Source organism: Daucus carota, chromosome 4, assembly GCF_001625215.2.
Source record: "Daucus carota subsp. sativus chromosome 4, DH1 v3.0, whole genome shotgun sequence".
NCBI classification, from domain to species: Eukaryota; Viridiplantae; Streptophyta; class Magnoliopsida; order Apiales; family Apiaceae; genus Daucus; species Daucus carota.
In genome coordinates this window covers 21049954-21067100 of record NC_030384.2, presented here as the reverse complement: position 1 = coordinate 21067100, position 17147 = coordinate 21049954, and the positions used below count along the sequence as shown (strand labels likewise).

Sequence of the window (17147 nt, the reverse complement as noted above, 5' to 3'; positions counted from 1 at the left end):
TACAAGAAAGGTACATCAACTGAAATGTCAAGTCTTAGAGGTATTCGACTCATCACTTTACTTAACTGCAAAATGATCACATGTTATATTTTCTCTATGTCAATGTTCATGGTTTTGAGTGGATTTTGGAGAATCTATCCATTTAGTTGTTAAGAGGTTTATAGTTATTTTTGGGGATTGCCTAATCTATTGGAATGGTACCCTAAAGATACTGTGCTTAACCTATACAACTACATAGATATTGTTTTACAGATTGTCAGAAAGACATGGGATTTATTCTCTCTTGAAGCTGTCATTCGTGGAAGGAGGTTGATTTCTTGTTATAATAAGAAGATGTCAAGAACAAGGAAATAACTCCATTTCCAGCAACTCTGTGAAGCACTCTCTACTCCCTTGAACCTAAGGATCTTGCTATTAGAACCTAAGGACCTAGCTCGATCTAGTGCTCGTTGACATAAGGTATTACTTCTTTCATGAGCATGTCTATCGTATTCCTTGAATGAATTCATGAGTATTAAATTGTCTATATATAAGACTTGTGAATTTATTTAAAATCCAGTACCTCATGCTTTTTGCTATTATATGTGATTGCCATGTTTATTGCTTTGCATGCTTAGATGGTGATTATATGTTTTAGCATGAGTGTTTGTTATTTCAATTATTTAAATTGTGTTGCATGACAATTAAGTGACTTATTTGTTCATGATTTAAATGATCAGGGATGACATGAAGCATGACTTAATTATGTTATTTTTCTTGATCTATACCTCTTCAAAAATTGGTATCTAGTAGAGAACTTTGTCATAATCTAGTCGTGATATATCTGTATTTGTGACATACTTAGGATTATTTTCTAGGTTGAATTCATCTTTATAGGTATAAAATCTGAAGCATGACTTATTTGTTTCTAGACTTGTGACTTGTATCAGTAATTGGTATGTGGTTAGAATCTAGTTAGAATTTAGTCATGATATACTAGTATTTGTGGAGTTACTTAGATTCTCTCTAGGCTGAATCCATTTATATTAGTGTATATATTTGAAGCATAACTATTTGTGTTGGATATTTGATGATTTATTAATTGATATTTTATTTCATGTCTAACTACATATAGTTGTGATACTTTTAGTGTTAGTGATTTTTTTTTTTGCATGCTTATATGAAGATCACTAATATTAATTGTTAATATTTTTTTGCGAGGAGTTGTGTGAATTCACTTGTGTTTAAGGATTATCTGTATAAGACTTGTGAACTTTTCTTCAACTTTCCCTCGGGCTTGCGAATATCTTTGTATGATTGTCATGATTTTTGTTGTTATATGCTGATCTGATTATTATATGATATTGCGTAGGTAATTATTATTTTATCTTAATTAAATTGTGATCCATGACAATTATATGCTTATTTGTTTCATGATTGACTTTGATAGAATAATAGAAGCATGATCAATTCATTTTTGAAATATTTAATTGGTATCTATTTTTGATGCTTTGTTGATGTTTTATTTGTGAATTGATTGTGATGTGTTGGCACTGGTGAAATATTGTTGCATATTTCTTAAAACCACTGGTGCTAATATATTTTTTAGGTGTTTAATATTCTGAGTATAAAGGAGACAACAAAATCTTTATTCAGTCTCGTATTTATGTTATGGAGTGGTGAGTTTCTGTAAAGAAATTTTCTTATCAATTGATTTCAACAATTGGTATTCACTATTCTATTTCATAAATATTTCTTAGAATATTTTACATCTATACATGTAGCGTCATAGGACGAGACATTGATTATCTTGTATTTGTGTACTTGGTGATCTTTGTCACTTGCAGCGTCTGTGTTGACGATGTGCTAGTATGAGGCCTTTTCACTAATTAGTGTGGCGAGTGCTTTATACACTGTAGCGCATAAATTTTTCTTGTTTCCTTTTTAAATTGTAGTGAGAAACAGGAGTCTGTGTCTTTTTCGAAGACAAGTTCATTTAAACCTTTTATGCATAGATTCAGACTCTCGTACTCAAACCAGTTTTTAATGGAAAACTTTGATTCTTTCATCGGTTGTGATTGTCATTCTTTATGAAAATCATTTTTACAATCACAACTGATTCATTTTTCCTCAAAAGATTAAATGCAATTGCTTTCATTCAAAATCATAGATTTTCTAAAGTGCATTTATATCTCATTCTATTCTTTGGAACTTAATCAGCCTCTTGGCTTTCCTAGATAGTCATAAGGTTGAAAACCAACAATCTTTATCCCAGACTATAAAACCAATTTCAGAACACATCCCAACTTTCCCCCTTGGAGTAATAAGGAACTTTTCAAACAAAAAGTCAATGAGGGAGAAACTGTACTTGTTGCAGCAAATAAGGATGTGAGGGATAGTGTACCCACAGCTCTACCTCTCAAGAAGAAAAGGTGTTTTTGAACTTGAGGTAACTGTTGCTCATCTGTATTCTCTCAAAAGAATATAGAGCTGAAAAGGCAATAAAACAGTCTCTGGAATCATTCTCTCAACAGGATGAGTCCATTGAAATTCGCTCGTCAGCCAGAGCATCTTGTATTGAGTCAAGCACATCATCAGTAATCACTCTGATGAAGAGCCTAAACAAAAATCTTATGGACACAATACAAGAGAGTGCACAGTAAGGTTAAAGGTTTTGTTCCAGAAGCAACTTCTTCATTTACCATTTTACGGTAGATAAGATGGTTGATGCCTTTACAGGTGTAAGGAGGAAACGAGGATCTCAATTGCCAAATCTTCAGGATTCTCGTCTCCCTCCCCAGATAAGAACAGATCTGGATCCAATTGGAATGGATTTCCTATTTATAGGAGATCGGCAACTCTCTGACTATGAGTCAATTTATTGATGAGTCGGTTGAGGATCGGGGATTTACGAAACCCCATTGCACCGCCAGTGACCTCTCTTGAAGGGGCTATGGTGATTTTCTCATGCAGGTACAGAAGACCATACTTTGAGTGCTGAGAGAAACACTGTGAGCCAAACATTGAGAGTTAAACACTTGGTGAGAGTCTGAGAAGAACCAGTGAGATATCAGAATGAAAAATATGTGAGCATGAGTGAGTGCAAACACATAGGAGATTGAGAAGAGTGAAACACTTGTGAGGTACATATAATAATAATTGGTATTGAAAGCTCACAAGTTGTTGAAAGAATTGACGGAAGCAACTACGGTTCATTCCATTTCACGTTGTGAACTTATGGTTGATGATTCTCTTGAATCAAGTGTCTTCACAGACATTGAGGAGGACTTAGGACTTTGCCATAATTAAGCCTTTGTCTAACCTCCCAGAGCAAACAACTCTGGATCCTTAATTGGATAAGCCACTTAGTGGTTGGCAACTTGTGGACCATGATTCGGATTTATCTGATGAGTCTGCAGGGACTGGGAATTACGAACTCCCATTGCACCACCGGTGACCCCCTTTAAGGGTGGCTAAGGTGATTTTCTTGCAGGTACTCAGCATTTTGGAAGCTCAGTATTTGTGTGGAGGGATACACTTACAGAACTCGTGAGTGACACCCTTACCCAAAAACCGAGAGAACTTTGAGTGTTGAGTGATACACCTGCAGAACATTTTAGTGAGACACCTACTAATTACCAAATTTCTACCTAAAGACAAAGTGGATGTTGTTACTGGAATGTTAGTTTTACTCATTACTTTTCCGTTTGGAACCTATTCTTTCAGCATAGGGACCAACCCAATCAAAGTAAACCCTTCTTCTGAACTCTTTCTTCGACCCCAGCTTTAGCGTTGTTTAGTTCTCTATGGGGAGATTATCTTTTGGTACAGGAAGTATTGTACACGTTCCTTGACCTATTTGATACCACATATCCTCGGAGGATTCCACAACTAAGGGGGAGAATATATTTAGGGGGAGAATATATAAAAGGGGGAAGAAAAAGTAAGTTAGCTTTCTTCTGCTGTCTACAACTAAGGGGGATTAAACTACTCTTTAGCTGTGTACTACTGAGGGGGAGATTCTTCTTTCAACTAAGGAGGAGGATTGATCTTTCATCTAAGGGGAGATAGCTACTTATCACCAAGGGGAACCTGATCAAGGTAACGGAAGGAGAAGTATAAGGTGATACATTTATTCTTCAGTAAGTGGTAGACAGGAACTTATTCATTACCACTGGAGAATTCAATGAAGCTGCTGATTATTCTTTGCATAATGGAATGTTTTGAATTCTCTTCAAGACAGACTATGAGGATTATCTGGCAGGTAAGCAAAAACCAGAGAAATAAAAGTGATATGCACATTTGTTGTTTCTATTCATGAAATCTGGAAATGTATTATATGATCCAGAAACTTTGTAGCATTATTTACTAGTCCAGGATTTTACTTTTTCTAGTGTTAGTTGAGTTATCCTCCAAAGGATTTGCTTGTTATGATTAACAAACAAATAGGGGGAGATTGTAAGTCTAAATGTAAAGACAACCCTATCTGTTACATAGGGATGATAACTCAACAATAGAACAGGACAAGTAAATAACACTATGCCTGCACCGGAATCGGAAGATACGAAGACAAAGGTTGAAGAAGCCATCTACAGTCTTGAAGGAATAAGTTCACTGGAAGAAGTTCATTAATATGTTCATGCCTCAGTGAAGAATAAAGATTGAAGTATTCAAGATTGTGAAGCAATGAAGATGTTGTCCAAGTACTCGAAAGATTTCAGTGCAACCCCTGAAGCAAGATATTTTCATATATCTTGGTTGGTTATTTATAATCAACAAACTGAAGCATAAACTAACCCGGAACCGACTGATCAATGTTTGCTGACAAAGACGGTACAATGTTTAACTTCAGTGTTAGTCGCTTGTGAACCAGACCAGTGCACTAAGCGTCAGCACATACGGAGCTTTGCAAAGTATTTATCGATCGAAGAATTGATCCAGTCATATCAAGTCATTTGTGTCAAGCCAAGCCAAGCCAAATGCCTAGCCTCTGCAAGCTATGCCAAAGTGACCTATCTTTTATATGTGTGCACTTATATATTTGTATATGTACAAATATATTTATATATATGTATATATGTATATTTAATTAAATATAATATATATAATATATATGTATATATGTTTTTAAACATATGTATATGTATATTTATATGTATGTATATTTAAATAAATATATATGTATATAATATATGTATTTATATTTTACATAAGCAATTATATAATTAAGTGTATATATATATTATATTATGTGCATAAATATATGTATATTTAGAGAGAGTTATATATACCTTTATATATATATTTATATTTATATTTACACATAGTTATATGTATATTATATATATTTAAATATATGAGAATATATTTAAATATATGTGTATATATATGTTACTATATGTTTATATAAATATTATATATATGTATACATTTATATATACTTTTCTTTATATATATTTATGTTTATATTTATATTTATAAATAACTATATATATCTCTATATATATTTATATATATATATTTACATTTTTATTTACGTATAATTATATATTATATATATTTAAATATATGAGAATATATTTAAATATATGTACATATATTATTATATGTTCATATAAATAAAATATATATGTGTGTGTATATTTATATATATTTTTATTTATTAATATAATAACAACATAATATATTATATATATTATGCATGCATGTGATGATGTCAGGTGTCTAGGGCAACCTAGGGTTTGCATGTGCATGTAGGGTTTCACACAAGACATTACACTTGTGAATGATTTTTTCTAAGTCATTTATACTGTGAACACACTGGAAGCATACATGGCGCAAGGTTTGACCTGGAACAAGTCCAAGGAGAGATAACAGTGGAGTCCTCCACTGTACAGGCGCAAGTTTGTTTTTGCTTAAACAAAAACTAAGTGGCGCAAGATTGGAGAGAGAACAGGGGTGTACAGGAGGCTCTTTTTAGGCGCAAGTTGGTTAGGTCTTAACCTGGAGTGATAACAGTGGAACTCTTCCACTGTGTTGGCGCAAGTTCCTTTTCCTTGATTTATTCTAAGTCACAAGGTGCATATGTACAGGAGCGCAAGTTTTGACTTAGTCAAAACCTGCGCCATGGATCACCTCTGAAAATCCTCTAAGGCATTTCACTCTGTACAAAGGCTTGGAGCGCAACATTTGACTCGGTCAAATGTTGCGCCTCCCATTTGTCTCCCCTGGGCGCAACTTTGCACCACTGAAAAACCAAGTCATATATACAGTGGACAATGGAGGATGCAAGCGCAAGGTTTGACCGCGCAACATTTGACTCTCTCCTGGAGTACTGTATTGGCGCAAGCTTGATATATATATATATACTTGTATATATATATTGGCGCAAGATGACTATTCAAGTAACCATGGTTAGTTTTGTTGAAAGCCTATAAATATGTAAGTTGTGCTCTCACAATTTACATCATCCTTCGGGATGAAATGGCCAAGTGCTCTGCACGGCTACTCCCACTATATATACACTCTAGTCTAGCTTTGTAATAGAAATATCCGTAGCGGTTAGAGTTTGTAATATTGAGAGTAGTGGCCATTGTAGCCGAACCTTCGGGTTTGGATTTGTAGCACCCTTCGAGGTATTTATCAATATACAGATATACCTTGGAAAATATTGTGTGTTGGTTTAATATTTTCATATCCTCAGAAACCGACCTAATAAATATCCGGAACACGAAACCCATTACAGAACTGCAATTTGTTTATCCGCAAGATTCGAAAGAATTTTAAATTGTAGTGAGTATCGTATTCAACCCCCCCTTCTACGATACTTTGGACCTAACAGAATTAACATTAAAAGGACCCTTAACGTACATCTCGAACAAAAAACATCGAGATTATTTAAAATCCAGCGATCACACCAAAAGTTTATACTTCCGCCGTTACCCGCTTGCCAACGAATACTAGCTAACAAAAAACTCCACCCTGAAGCAAACTATGCCAAAGCCAAGAAGCTTTCAGACCCTTTTTAGCACGTAAGAAAGAAGAACTCGGAAGGTAAATGCCTTATAAAATACGATCCCAAAAAGAATAAGGATTTACAAGAAGCCCCCAGCCTTGCTTTGCTAACAATGCAAGATTAAAAGATTTTAAATCTCTAAACCCCATTCTGCCTTTTAATTTTGCTTGTGAAAGAAGTTCTCATTTCCGCCAATAGATACATTTCTTATCTAAATTACCTCCCAATCAAAATTTTTTAATCGCAATCATAATTTTATTAACCAGACTCTAGGAAAGAAGAAAACAGTGCATAGCATATGGGGAATTTCCTGGACGACAACTTTTATTAAGATTTCTCTTTTGGCCTGCGATAAAAGCTTACTCCTCCAACCTTGGATCTTTTTTAGAATTCTTTTAAAAATATAAGCAAAAACCTTTGATTTATTTTTACCAAGATTAACTGGAAGACCCGAATACTTACCTTCCCAGAGGATTATGAAATTCCAAAAATATCAATAACTTTATGTTTAAGCTCTGAATTAGTATTTGGGCTAAACAAGACTGAAGATTTAGAAAAATTAATCTTCTGACCAGAGGCTAGACAATAATCCTGAAAAATAAGGTGAATATTCTTGCCGCTGATTCATTTGCATGTAAAAACATTAGGGAGTCATCAGCAAAGAAAATATGAGAAACCGTTGGACAATCAAGAGCCAATTTGATACCAGAAAGTAATCCGTTATGAATTGAATTTGAGATGGAGCGAGACAAAACATTAGCCACAATAAGAAACAGGTACGGAAATATGAGATCTTCTTGCCTCAAACCCCTTTGAGATCCAATTGTACAAAATACCGCATCATTAATCAAAAACTCTAGAGAGGTAGTCGAGATGCACTAGGAAATCCGTGTTTTCCATATTGAAGAAAATCCCATTTTATTCATAACAGCAAGTAAGAAGTCTCATTCAACACGATCAAAAGCCTTATTTAAATCTAGAGATACTACTGTATGATCCTATATTAACCTTCCTGGAATAAAAGCAGACTGGTGTGGGGTGAAAAGGTTTTTATAATCCGTTTTAACCTATTTGCCAAATTTTTTAAAATAATGCGATAAACAAAACTACAAAGGCTAATAGGTTTGAGTTGACCTGGATATGTAGGATTTGGAACTTGAGGAATAAAAACTACTTGAGTAGTGTTAAGAGACAGAGGCGTTATCTTCGAAGTGAAAAATTCCCTTACAGCTGAACTGACTTGAACACCAACAATATTCCAGTATTACGAAAAAAGAAACCAGTAAAACCTTCCTTACCAGGTGCTTTCAAAGTCCCAAGCTGCTTAACAGCACTCTGAATTTCTACCTCAGTAATTTCTTTACATAATGCAACATTCATATTTTTTGGAATAGATTGAGGAACCAAGAGATTAAATAAGAGAAATCTACACTACCATCAGATTTGAAAGTGAAGAAAAATGATCTTTGACATAACTTTTTAGCTCCACTTCTGATAAGATTCACTTGTCTTCATTATTTCACAACTTAACAACTCTATTTCTCTACTTATGTTCAGAAGCTGTAACATGAAAAAATTGAGAGTTTGAGTCTCCAAAATTGATCCAATTTTATTGCCAAAACATCGCTTCCCGGATCCGTAATTCATCTAATTGCTCTGAAACCTTTTGTTGGCGGTGCCAGTTAATTTCATGGGAGGCTGATTCTGAAGAATTTGCAGTTGATTAGACAAATATTTGATAACAACTCTATTATTGCCAAAACATTTTTTTTCTCCACTTAGCCAAACTAGAACTGCATAACTGCAACAAAAGATCAGAAGACTTTGCATATTCATCATGTTGTCAGTTGCACATGATAATATTTTCGCATTGTTCTAAATGTGACCACATTGTTTCAAATCTGAATCTCCTTTTAATTGGTAGATGATATTTAGTTATTAGAATTAAAGGAGCATGATCACTTCCAATTAGAGGCTCATGTGTAAGCAAATTTTGAGGGTGTAATTCCATCCAATCTACATTTACAAGTATCCGGTCAATACGTTTTCTAACATGATGTGATTCATCTCGGTTATTAGGCCAAGTATATTTGACCCTTTTAAAGGGAACTTCGAGTAAATTTGCATTTGAAATGAAAGAAATAATGGAGAATGTATCGAGAAAAGAAAAAAGAAACAAAAGGAGAAAGATAAAGGTATTTATAATGGGACAAGAACGTGGCCTACTACTAGACAATTGTCGTACGACTCAATCTTTTTCTTTTAATTTTTATTTTTAGATAATGATCGGGCAACGAACAGGCATTTCAAATCTTCTAACTTAAAGGATTTAATTAAAATGATTGTGTTAAAAAGAACACTTATATAGAATTTTTAAGGGGCAGAGGTGAAGGCGCGCAAAGTCACGTTGACACGTCACAAAGGAAAATGATAGTGGTAAAGCATTTGTGTTGTAGATTGTGAAGTATACTTATGAAAATTCCTTCGGCATCTTTAATACTGAAGGTATTTGAGGAGTACTTGTTGGTTAAATTTAGACCGGTTTAAATGAACTTGACCAATGCACTAATGGGCTACCCTTTAGAGGAAGGGTTGGAAAGGTGTCATCATGTGAAGGCGCGCCCAGTCCATGAAGAGGGTGCGACCCACTATAAGAAGGGGCTGACTGTATTAAATTTAAAGTTGTGGTAGGTTTGGAAGTTGTATTCTAGCAAAACGTGCAATGTAGAACAACTCCTCTCCGGGAGATGTGCGTCTGAAGTGAAAAATGTAGAAGACTAACCCTTCGGGGGTAATGTTGAAGATCACCCTTCTAGGGATAATGTTGAAACCTTACCCCTCTGTGGGATAAGAAGATCTAGGAGTCCGGAGCCCATCTAACGTGATATACAATCCTCAATCATGTATTCTGTTGAGTTATCCTGGTGCAGGGGTTTAGGTGATCACGATTATTATTGAAGGCCCTCTGGGGTAGTCAGGGCCAGACTTGCAGCTAGGCGCGGTGGGCTGAAGCTAGGGGTGTCAAACGGATAAAATGGATACGGATTTGCCCATATCTGTATCTGTATCCGCCTACTCAAAACTGGATCCGGATCAGGATCCGGATCTACAATTGTAGAATAAGAAATCCGTGTACGTATCCGTCGGATATTATCTGGATACAGATTATATCCGGATCCGTTTTTTCAAAAATCACCAACAATCAAAATATACATTCTGAGATTAAGTAAAAAAACATATTTTGAACCATTCAACATCAAATGTATACTCAGTCAGAAATTAGTAACATACTTTACGGAAGCTTGGGCGTTCAGGCCTAAAATATTGAACAAACTATCAATTTTAACAACTTAAAATCACAAAAACAACACTATCTGCAACAATTTTAAAAAGAAAGAACTTGATGAAGATAGTTCCATTTTCTCATTTGCAAGATACTTAATGTTTCTTTTTTATTTTAAAGGGAAAATGAATTTTTTCGTCACTCAACTTATTGTTTGTTATGATAAAATTAAAAAATATAAAAAAATAATAAATTTATATAAGTACTATTATATATATATATAATGAATAATTTCGGATACGGATACGACTATATCCATATCCGTATCCGCAATCCCCGGATTTGAATACGGATAATATCCGTTTTATTCCTGATACGGATTATATTCGCTTTTTCCCGGATACGGTAACGGATTTTTTCGGATGGATATCAGATTTTTCGGATTTTTCGGATTTTTTTGACAGCCCTAGCTGAAGCAAAGTTTTAATTTCTTTTTTTACTAGTAGTCATATGAGGCTCCAACCCGGTCCAGTGAAAAAATGTTTTTAGTATTTAGGTTTGGGTTCCTAGAATTTGGGTCGTATGGGCTGTAAAGGAAAAACAATCATGTGCATAGTCTCTTCAATGTTTTTAACTTTTTTGATTAGTAAAGTTGCACGACACTGAACAGCTTAGAAGGAGAACAGGGCAAGGCAAAAGCAGTTTTCTTTTAACAATGCACTAACGCAACATCATCTTAAATTTTCCCTCTAAGTATCTTTATATTCTTATATGCTCTAATCAATAATTATTTTCTTGTCGCAGCCGCCTGGGCTTCCATCGGTTTTCACCGGTGGAAAGCCCCGAATCACTTGATTGCTTTATTTTCTTTTTGGTTTTTGAATAATACATCTTCTCGGGAAACTTGATCTAAAACCATCGGAGATTTCAGTGTTTCTCTTCCAAGCAGGTGAGTTTCAGTCTGATTTCTCTTGTTTTTGTGGTTCTGCTCCGGATCTATTCTCGGGAGAATTCTTAGATCTAAAACCATCAGAGATTGCGTTGTCTTTCTTCTCTATTTCAAGCGGGTGGATTTTCAGTCCGATTTCTCTTGTTTCTGTGGATCTGCTTCAGATCTAAAGGTAGTTTTCTCTCCCTGGTGAGAGTTTTGTTTTTCACTTCTTAATTGTAAGCGGGATCTTGATTTGGTGATGAAAGTTTGTATGGAATCGCCGTTTTGGTCGATAGCTCAAACGATAGCTCTGTTAGAGCATGATGAAGAGGGTACTAATAATTCAACGAGGATGCATGAAGCGGGTACTTGTATTTGTATATACATTTTCTTCGAAATATCGTTTAACTGTCTCTTTATGAGAACAGGCGATTGCAAATTACTGTTTGTTCGAATCGATCATTGATGTAGATGCCGTATGGTTTTTTGTTATTAGATTAACACCTTTGTTTCAAAAAAAATAATTATTTAATTTTTATACTTTATATAGACATAGTAATATCCAAACCTACTTAATTTAAACATAAGAATTACAATTTTACGTCTATTTTTAACACATGAATCACTAAATTCTCAATTCTATTACTTGCATAAAATTTAATATGTGATTCTGGTTACATGAGTAAAATATTCAGGTAGATTAAGAATTTAGGATTAAAATAATTATCAACTAATATATTATTTTCTTGTTTGTCTCTTGTCATGTTAATAGATGATTATTTGACTTGCTTTTTGTGTATTATTAGATATTGAAATATAATATAATATCAGTTAACTTAGTATATGTTTAAATTAAATTTTAATTTTAATTATTTGTTTATATTTGATTACAGATTGAGGATATATATGGCACATCAAGATCGAAAAAGGAAGATGATGTTATCATTTTTTAAGCCAATTAATTATTCACATATTGTGCCGGCTTCTCATGATCCACCTCCACCGACAAGTCATGATCCCATTGTGTCTCATGATTCACCTCCATCGACTAGTCATGATCCTCCTATAACATCTAGTCGTGATCATTCTTCATCATCTAGTAGGACACCATCTTCAAAATCTAATGAAATTGATGCTGATATCATGACTCTTTAACGTGATCCTCGATTACATCTTCCAATCTGGAAGTATCCTCCTAATATTCGGGATGATATTAGACGTGCATACATCAAAATGGGATCATGTCAACCTATATTGCAAAATGACATGTACCCACATACTGCATTTGGAAGACAACGACGTCGATTTCAAAGCTCATGGTACAACCAATTCTCTTGGCTAGAGTATTCAATTTCAAAAGATGCAGCTTTTTGTTTTCCATGCTTTATTCTTGAAAAGGATACATCTACACAACATGCATTTACCATCGATGGTTTTAGAAGCTGGAAAAGAGTTAATGATGCAAAAAGATGCTCTTTCTTGGTACATGTTGGAGCCCCTAACTCACCTCATAAAAATGCAATGAATACTCTTCATGATTTGTCAAAAGTTACCGGATACATTGATAGAGTAATTAATGCTCAAACTTCTGAAGAAATAAAGAAAAATAGATTGCGCCTAACTGCAACTATTGAGAGTTTACGTTGGCTAAGTTTGCAGGCATGTGCATTATGAGGTCATGATGAGTCACCAAGTTCTCATAACAGAAGTAATCTTATTGAGATGATTAAACTTATGGGTAGACTTAATGTTGATATCTCTAACGTTATTTTGGAAAATGGTTCAAGAACTGATACATATACTTCACCTATAGTACAAAAGAGATACTGCACATTCTTACTTCTACAGTTCTACTATACGAAATAAAATTCATGATGAGGTGGGAAATTCTAAATTCTGAATTTTAGTAGATGAAGCAAAATATGCAGCAAATAAAGAACAGATGGCTATTGTTATTCGATTTGTTAATGTTCAAGGTATGCTATGTGAAGCATTTTTTTGATATTGTGAATATGGCTGACACAACTCCACCAACACTAAAAACGGAATTATCTGATGCTCTCACACGGTACAATAACTTGAATATTAAAGATATGCGAGGTCAGGGATATATGATGGTGCTAGTAATATGTGTGGTGCTTTTAATGGTTTGTAGGCTTTGTTTCTGAAAGATTGTCCACATGCTTACTATGTACATTGTTTTGCCTATCGTTTGCAACTAGCATTAGTTGCTGCAGCTGAGAAAGAGGATTCCATTTGGATTTTTTTCTATGTTTACTAAAATTGTGAATATTGTTAGTGCTTCTTCTAAACGCCAGGCAGGGTTACAGGCTGCTCAAGATACTGAGATTGCTCTATCCGTGGCTAATGGAGAACGTGAGACTGGTACGGGTATTAATCAGACAGGAACTTTACAACGAGCTGGAACTACCAGGTGGGGATCTCACTTTAATTCTATTTGTAGCCCAATTGATATGTATGGTGCAGTAATTACAGTGTTAAAAAACATTAATGCTGATAATGTTGCTTCTAATTCTATGCGTGAAGAAGCCAGGGGTTCATTAACGGTGATGAAATCATTCAAGTTTTTGTTCATACTGTACCTAATGCATAAGATTATGGGGATCACATATATGCTTTGTAGGGCCTTACGGAATAAATCAATTCACATCTTAAACGCCATGGATTTAGTAGGGACAACCAAAGAATTGGTTCAAACTTTAAGAGATAATGGCTTCGATTCTGTTCTTTGTTGTGTGAAATCAACTTGTGAAAAATTTGACATTGATATACCAAATCTGAGTGCCCGTTACATGGATGATAGTCGTTCTGTACGTAAAAAGGATGACGTCTCAGTTGAGCATTATTATCGTTGTGATGTATTTTACCATGCTATTGATTTTCACTTGGAAGAGTTGCACACAAGATTCAATGATGATGCGGTAGAAATTTTAAAATTCAGTTCAGCTTTAGAACCAAAAAACAATTATAAGTTGTTTGATATTGATCGCATTTGCACTTTAGCTACTACATATTATCCAGTTGATTTTGATCAACAAAACATGTATTATTTACTCCTCCAACTACAACACTACAAAATTGATGTAATTAATCATGAGAAGTTTCAGCATTTATCGACAATTTCTAAGTTATGTCAAAAGCTAGTTGAGACAACAAAGACGGAATAGTACAATATGATCTACAAGTTGATTTGTCTAGTGTTAACTCTCCCCGTGTCTGCGGAAACCACATAGTGAGTTTTCTCAGCTTTGAAAATACTTAACACTGCCCTTCGGAATAGGATGGAAGAAGATTACTTGAGATATTCTAAAATTATTATTATCGAGAGAGAGTTTGCTGAAAGTATTGATTAAAATGTGATCATCGATGAGTTTTATACTATAAAAAATCGTCGAGTACAATTCATAAAAAGTTAGTTTATATTATTTCTTACTTTTATTCTATCTTTTTATTATAAATTTTAATTCATGTTTTTATTGTCATTGATTTCATTATCTTTTTTACTTTATACATGAAAAGCTAATCACTATTAAGGCGCGGAGGGATGCACATTAAGCAAATAATGGAACATCTTTTATATATCGGAAGGTTCTTATTCTCGTGGTTGGTTATTTTCACTACAAATTAAATGAATATCGCATTCCATGACTATTATGTTGTTAATAATTCTAATAACCGGAATGAAATCTCGTTTGGTATTAATATAATATATTAAATGTTACTACATATATGATACTAGAAAAATGTATATATGGGTACAATTTTAAATAATAATAATAATAATAATAATAATAATAATAATAATAATAATAATAATAATAATAATAATAATAATAATAATAATAATAATAATAATAATATTTTAGAGTAAAAAAATTCTTAGCCCAGGTAAAATCAAAATCCTGGATCCGCTCTTGGGGTAGTATTACGAAAGATTACATATCTTGATCCTGTATTCTGGTGTCTCATCGAAGGGTTGAGATGATCGTATATTCTGGAAGTTTAGGGGGAGACCTCAGCCTGCACTCTGGTGGGTTATCCTCATCGGGGGTAGGGACTCGTCCATACATATTGAGAGATGGTCACGGTCATTCCATGTGCTTTCTTTCATGATACAAAAAGTAGCGGTTATTGTTACCTCCAATAGTTAGGAGTAGTGCCGACTTTGTGACGTACTTGGATTTGAAGCGAGGTATTAGGCCTCACGGCTAGACCTTGAGGGAATGAGCGCTCCTTCCAAATATATTGGAGCCGTCTCAGCAGAAGACTCCTGAAGACTCCGGAAGACTCGTCCAGGACATGGGCCATCGTCTTAGCTATGGGCTCATCCCCAAAAAACCTACTTTTGATCGACCTAGTTTTCTTGACCTCCAAGAATTACGTGTGTCTTAATCCCTATAAATAACGTGGACGTAAGCACGTTGAAGGGATCAAAAGTTGAGAGCACGGAAGCAACCTAGAATCACTTTGATTTATACTGACCGTTTATTCATAATTTTAAATAATAATAATAGTAATAAATAATAATAATTTGAAAACTTTAATACAACTATTTAACTGACTGTTTATTCATACTTTTATTCTTATCTGAATAAGTTTTTTTAATCAATTTGGAAAAAGTTGAACAAAATGAAGGACAATTAATAATATATTCTTAAATAATTAGTTAAATTTGGAAAAAGTTGAACAGAATGAAGGAAAATTATTATTATATTCATAAATAATCAGTTAACGATTTCTATGGTGTGTCATGTGTACAAGTTAAGCATTAAATTTTAGGTATTAATTAATTTTGATTAACTTATACTTCTTAATAATGATGGACACTTACCTATACAACAATAACACCAATCAAAATGAACTAAATGAATAGAATTAGTTTTAGCACGTAGACAAACCCTTTTAATAAATAGAAAGAAAAGAATTCTAAACTTTTAAATAACTAATGGGAATCTAATCTAGCACTAAGAGCATCTTCAACCATACAAATCCCTTAGCTAAAAAGTGCGTTGGCATTCCAAATATAAAATATTTAGCCAACTTGTTGAAAAAATCATCTCCAACCACGTGAACCTGTTGTCTATAATTTTAGCCAACCTCCCATAGATGGCTATATTTGTCGAACCTCTACAGGTCTGTAAGAAATTGGTAGGATGATTGCACATAGGGATGGGCATTAATCTCGACGCGCCCGATCCCTACCCGATCCCCGCACCGAATGGTGCGGGGATTCGGGGATTTTTTCGGGTACGGGCCGGGGAACGGGGATGACTTTGAAAAAAAATCGGGGATCGGGTCGGGTACGGTTTTTCACATTCCCCCGGCCCGATCCCCGAACCCCGACCCGATTTTCCCCGATTGTCGACACGATCCCCGACCCGATTATTATATTATATATTATATATTATATAAATATATACATATATATTATAATCATTTATTAACATGTTTATATACCTCTTTAGGTCAACTTCAGTCATGGATTTTCACATGTTTATAATCATTTATTAACATGTTTATATACCTCTTTAATATAATTAAATTTATTGAAATAAATTTTAATATTTATTTTTATTAATATAAGTCTTAAAACTAAAATGTCATAATTAAATCATTGAAGATCTGTTTATTAAAATGATTAGGTATTAATTAGACATATTAGAAACTAATCGTAATTATGAATTTAAGTATTTAAATAGAAGTTTTAGCTTAATTTAAAAATCCCCGAATCACCGCGGGTATCCCCGAATCCCGATCGGGCCGGGTATGGGGATGGAAAAATAATCCCCGATGGGGATCGGGCCGGGGATGGGGATTGAGTTTGGATTCGGGGATCGGGGCCGGGTATAGCAATCCCCGACCCGAAGGGGCCCGATGCCCATCCCTAATTGCACATCATTTGTTACCATATTAAACTG

At 34.3% G+C, this 17147-nt stretch overlaps 1 protein-coding gene across 1 annotated transcript; it reads left to right on the top strand.

Annotated features, from left to right (window-relative positions):
- The first annotated feature begins 12441 nt into the window (after window positions 1-12441).
- On the top strand, window positions 12442-14396 carry LOC108217009 (uncharacterized). The gene is made up of 3 exons (XM_017389861.1): window positions 12442-12867; window positions 13185-13276; window positions 13508-14396. The coding sequence occupies exons 1-3, from the start codon at window positions 12442-12444 to the stop codon at window positions 14394-14396; spliced, it is 1407 nt and encodes a 468-aa protein (XP_017245350.1).
- The last annotated feature ends 2751 nt before the right edge of the window (window positions 14397-17147 follow it).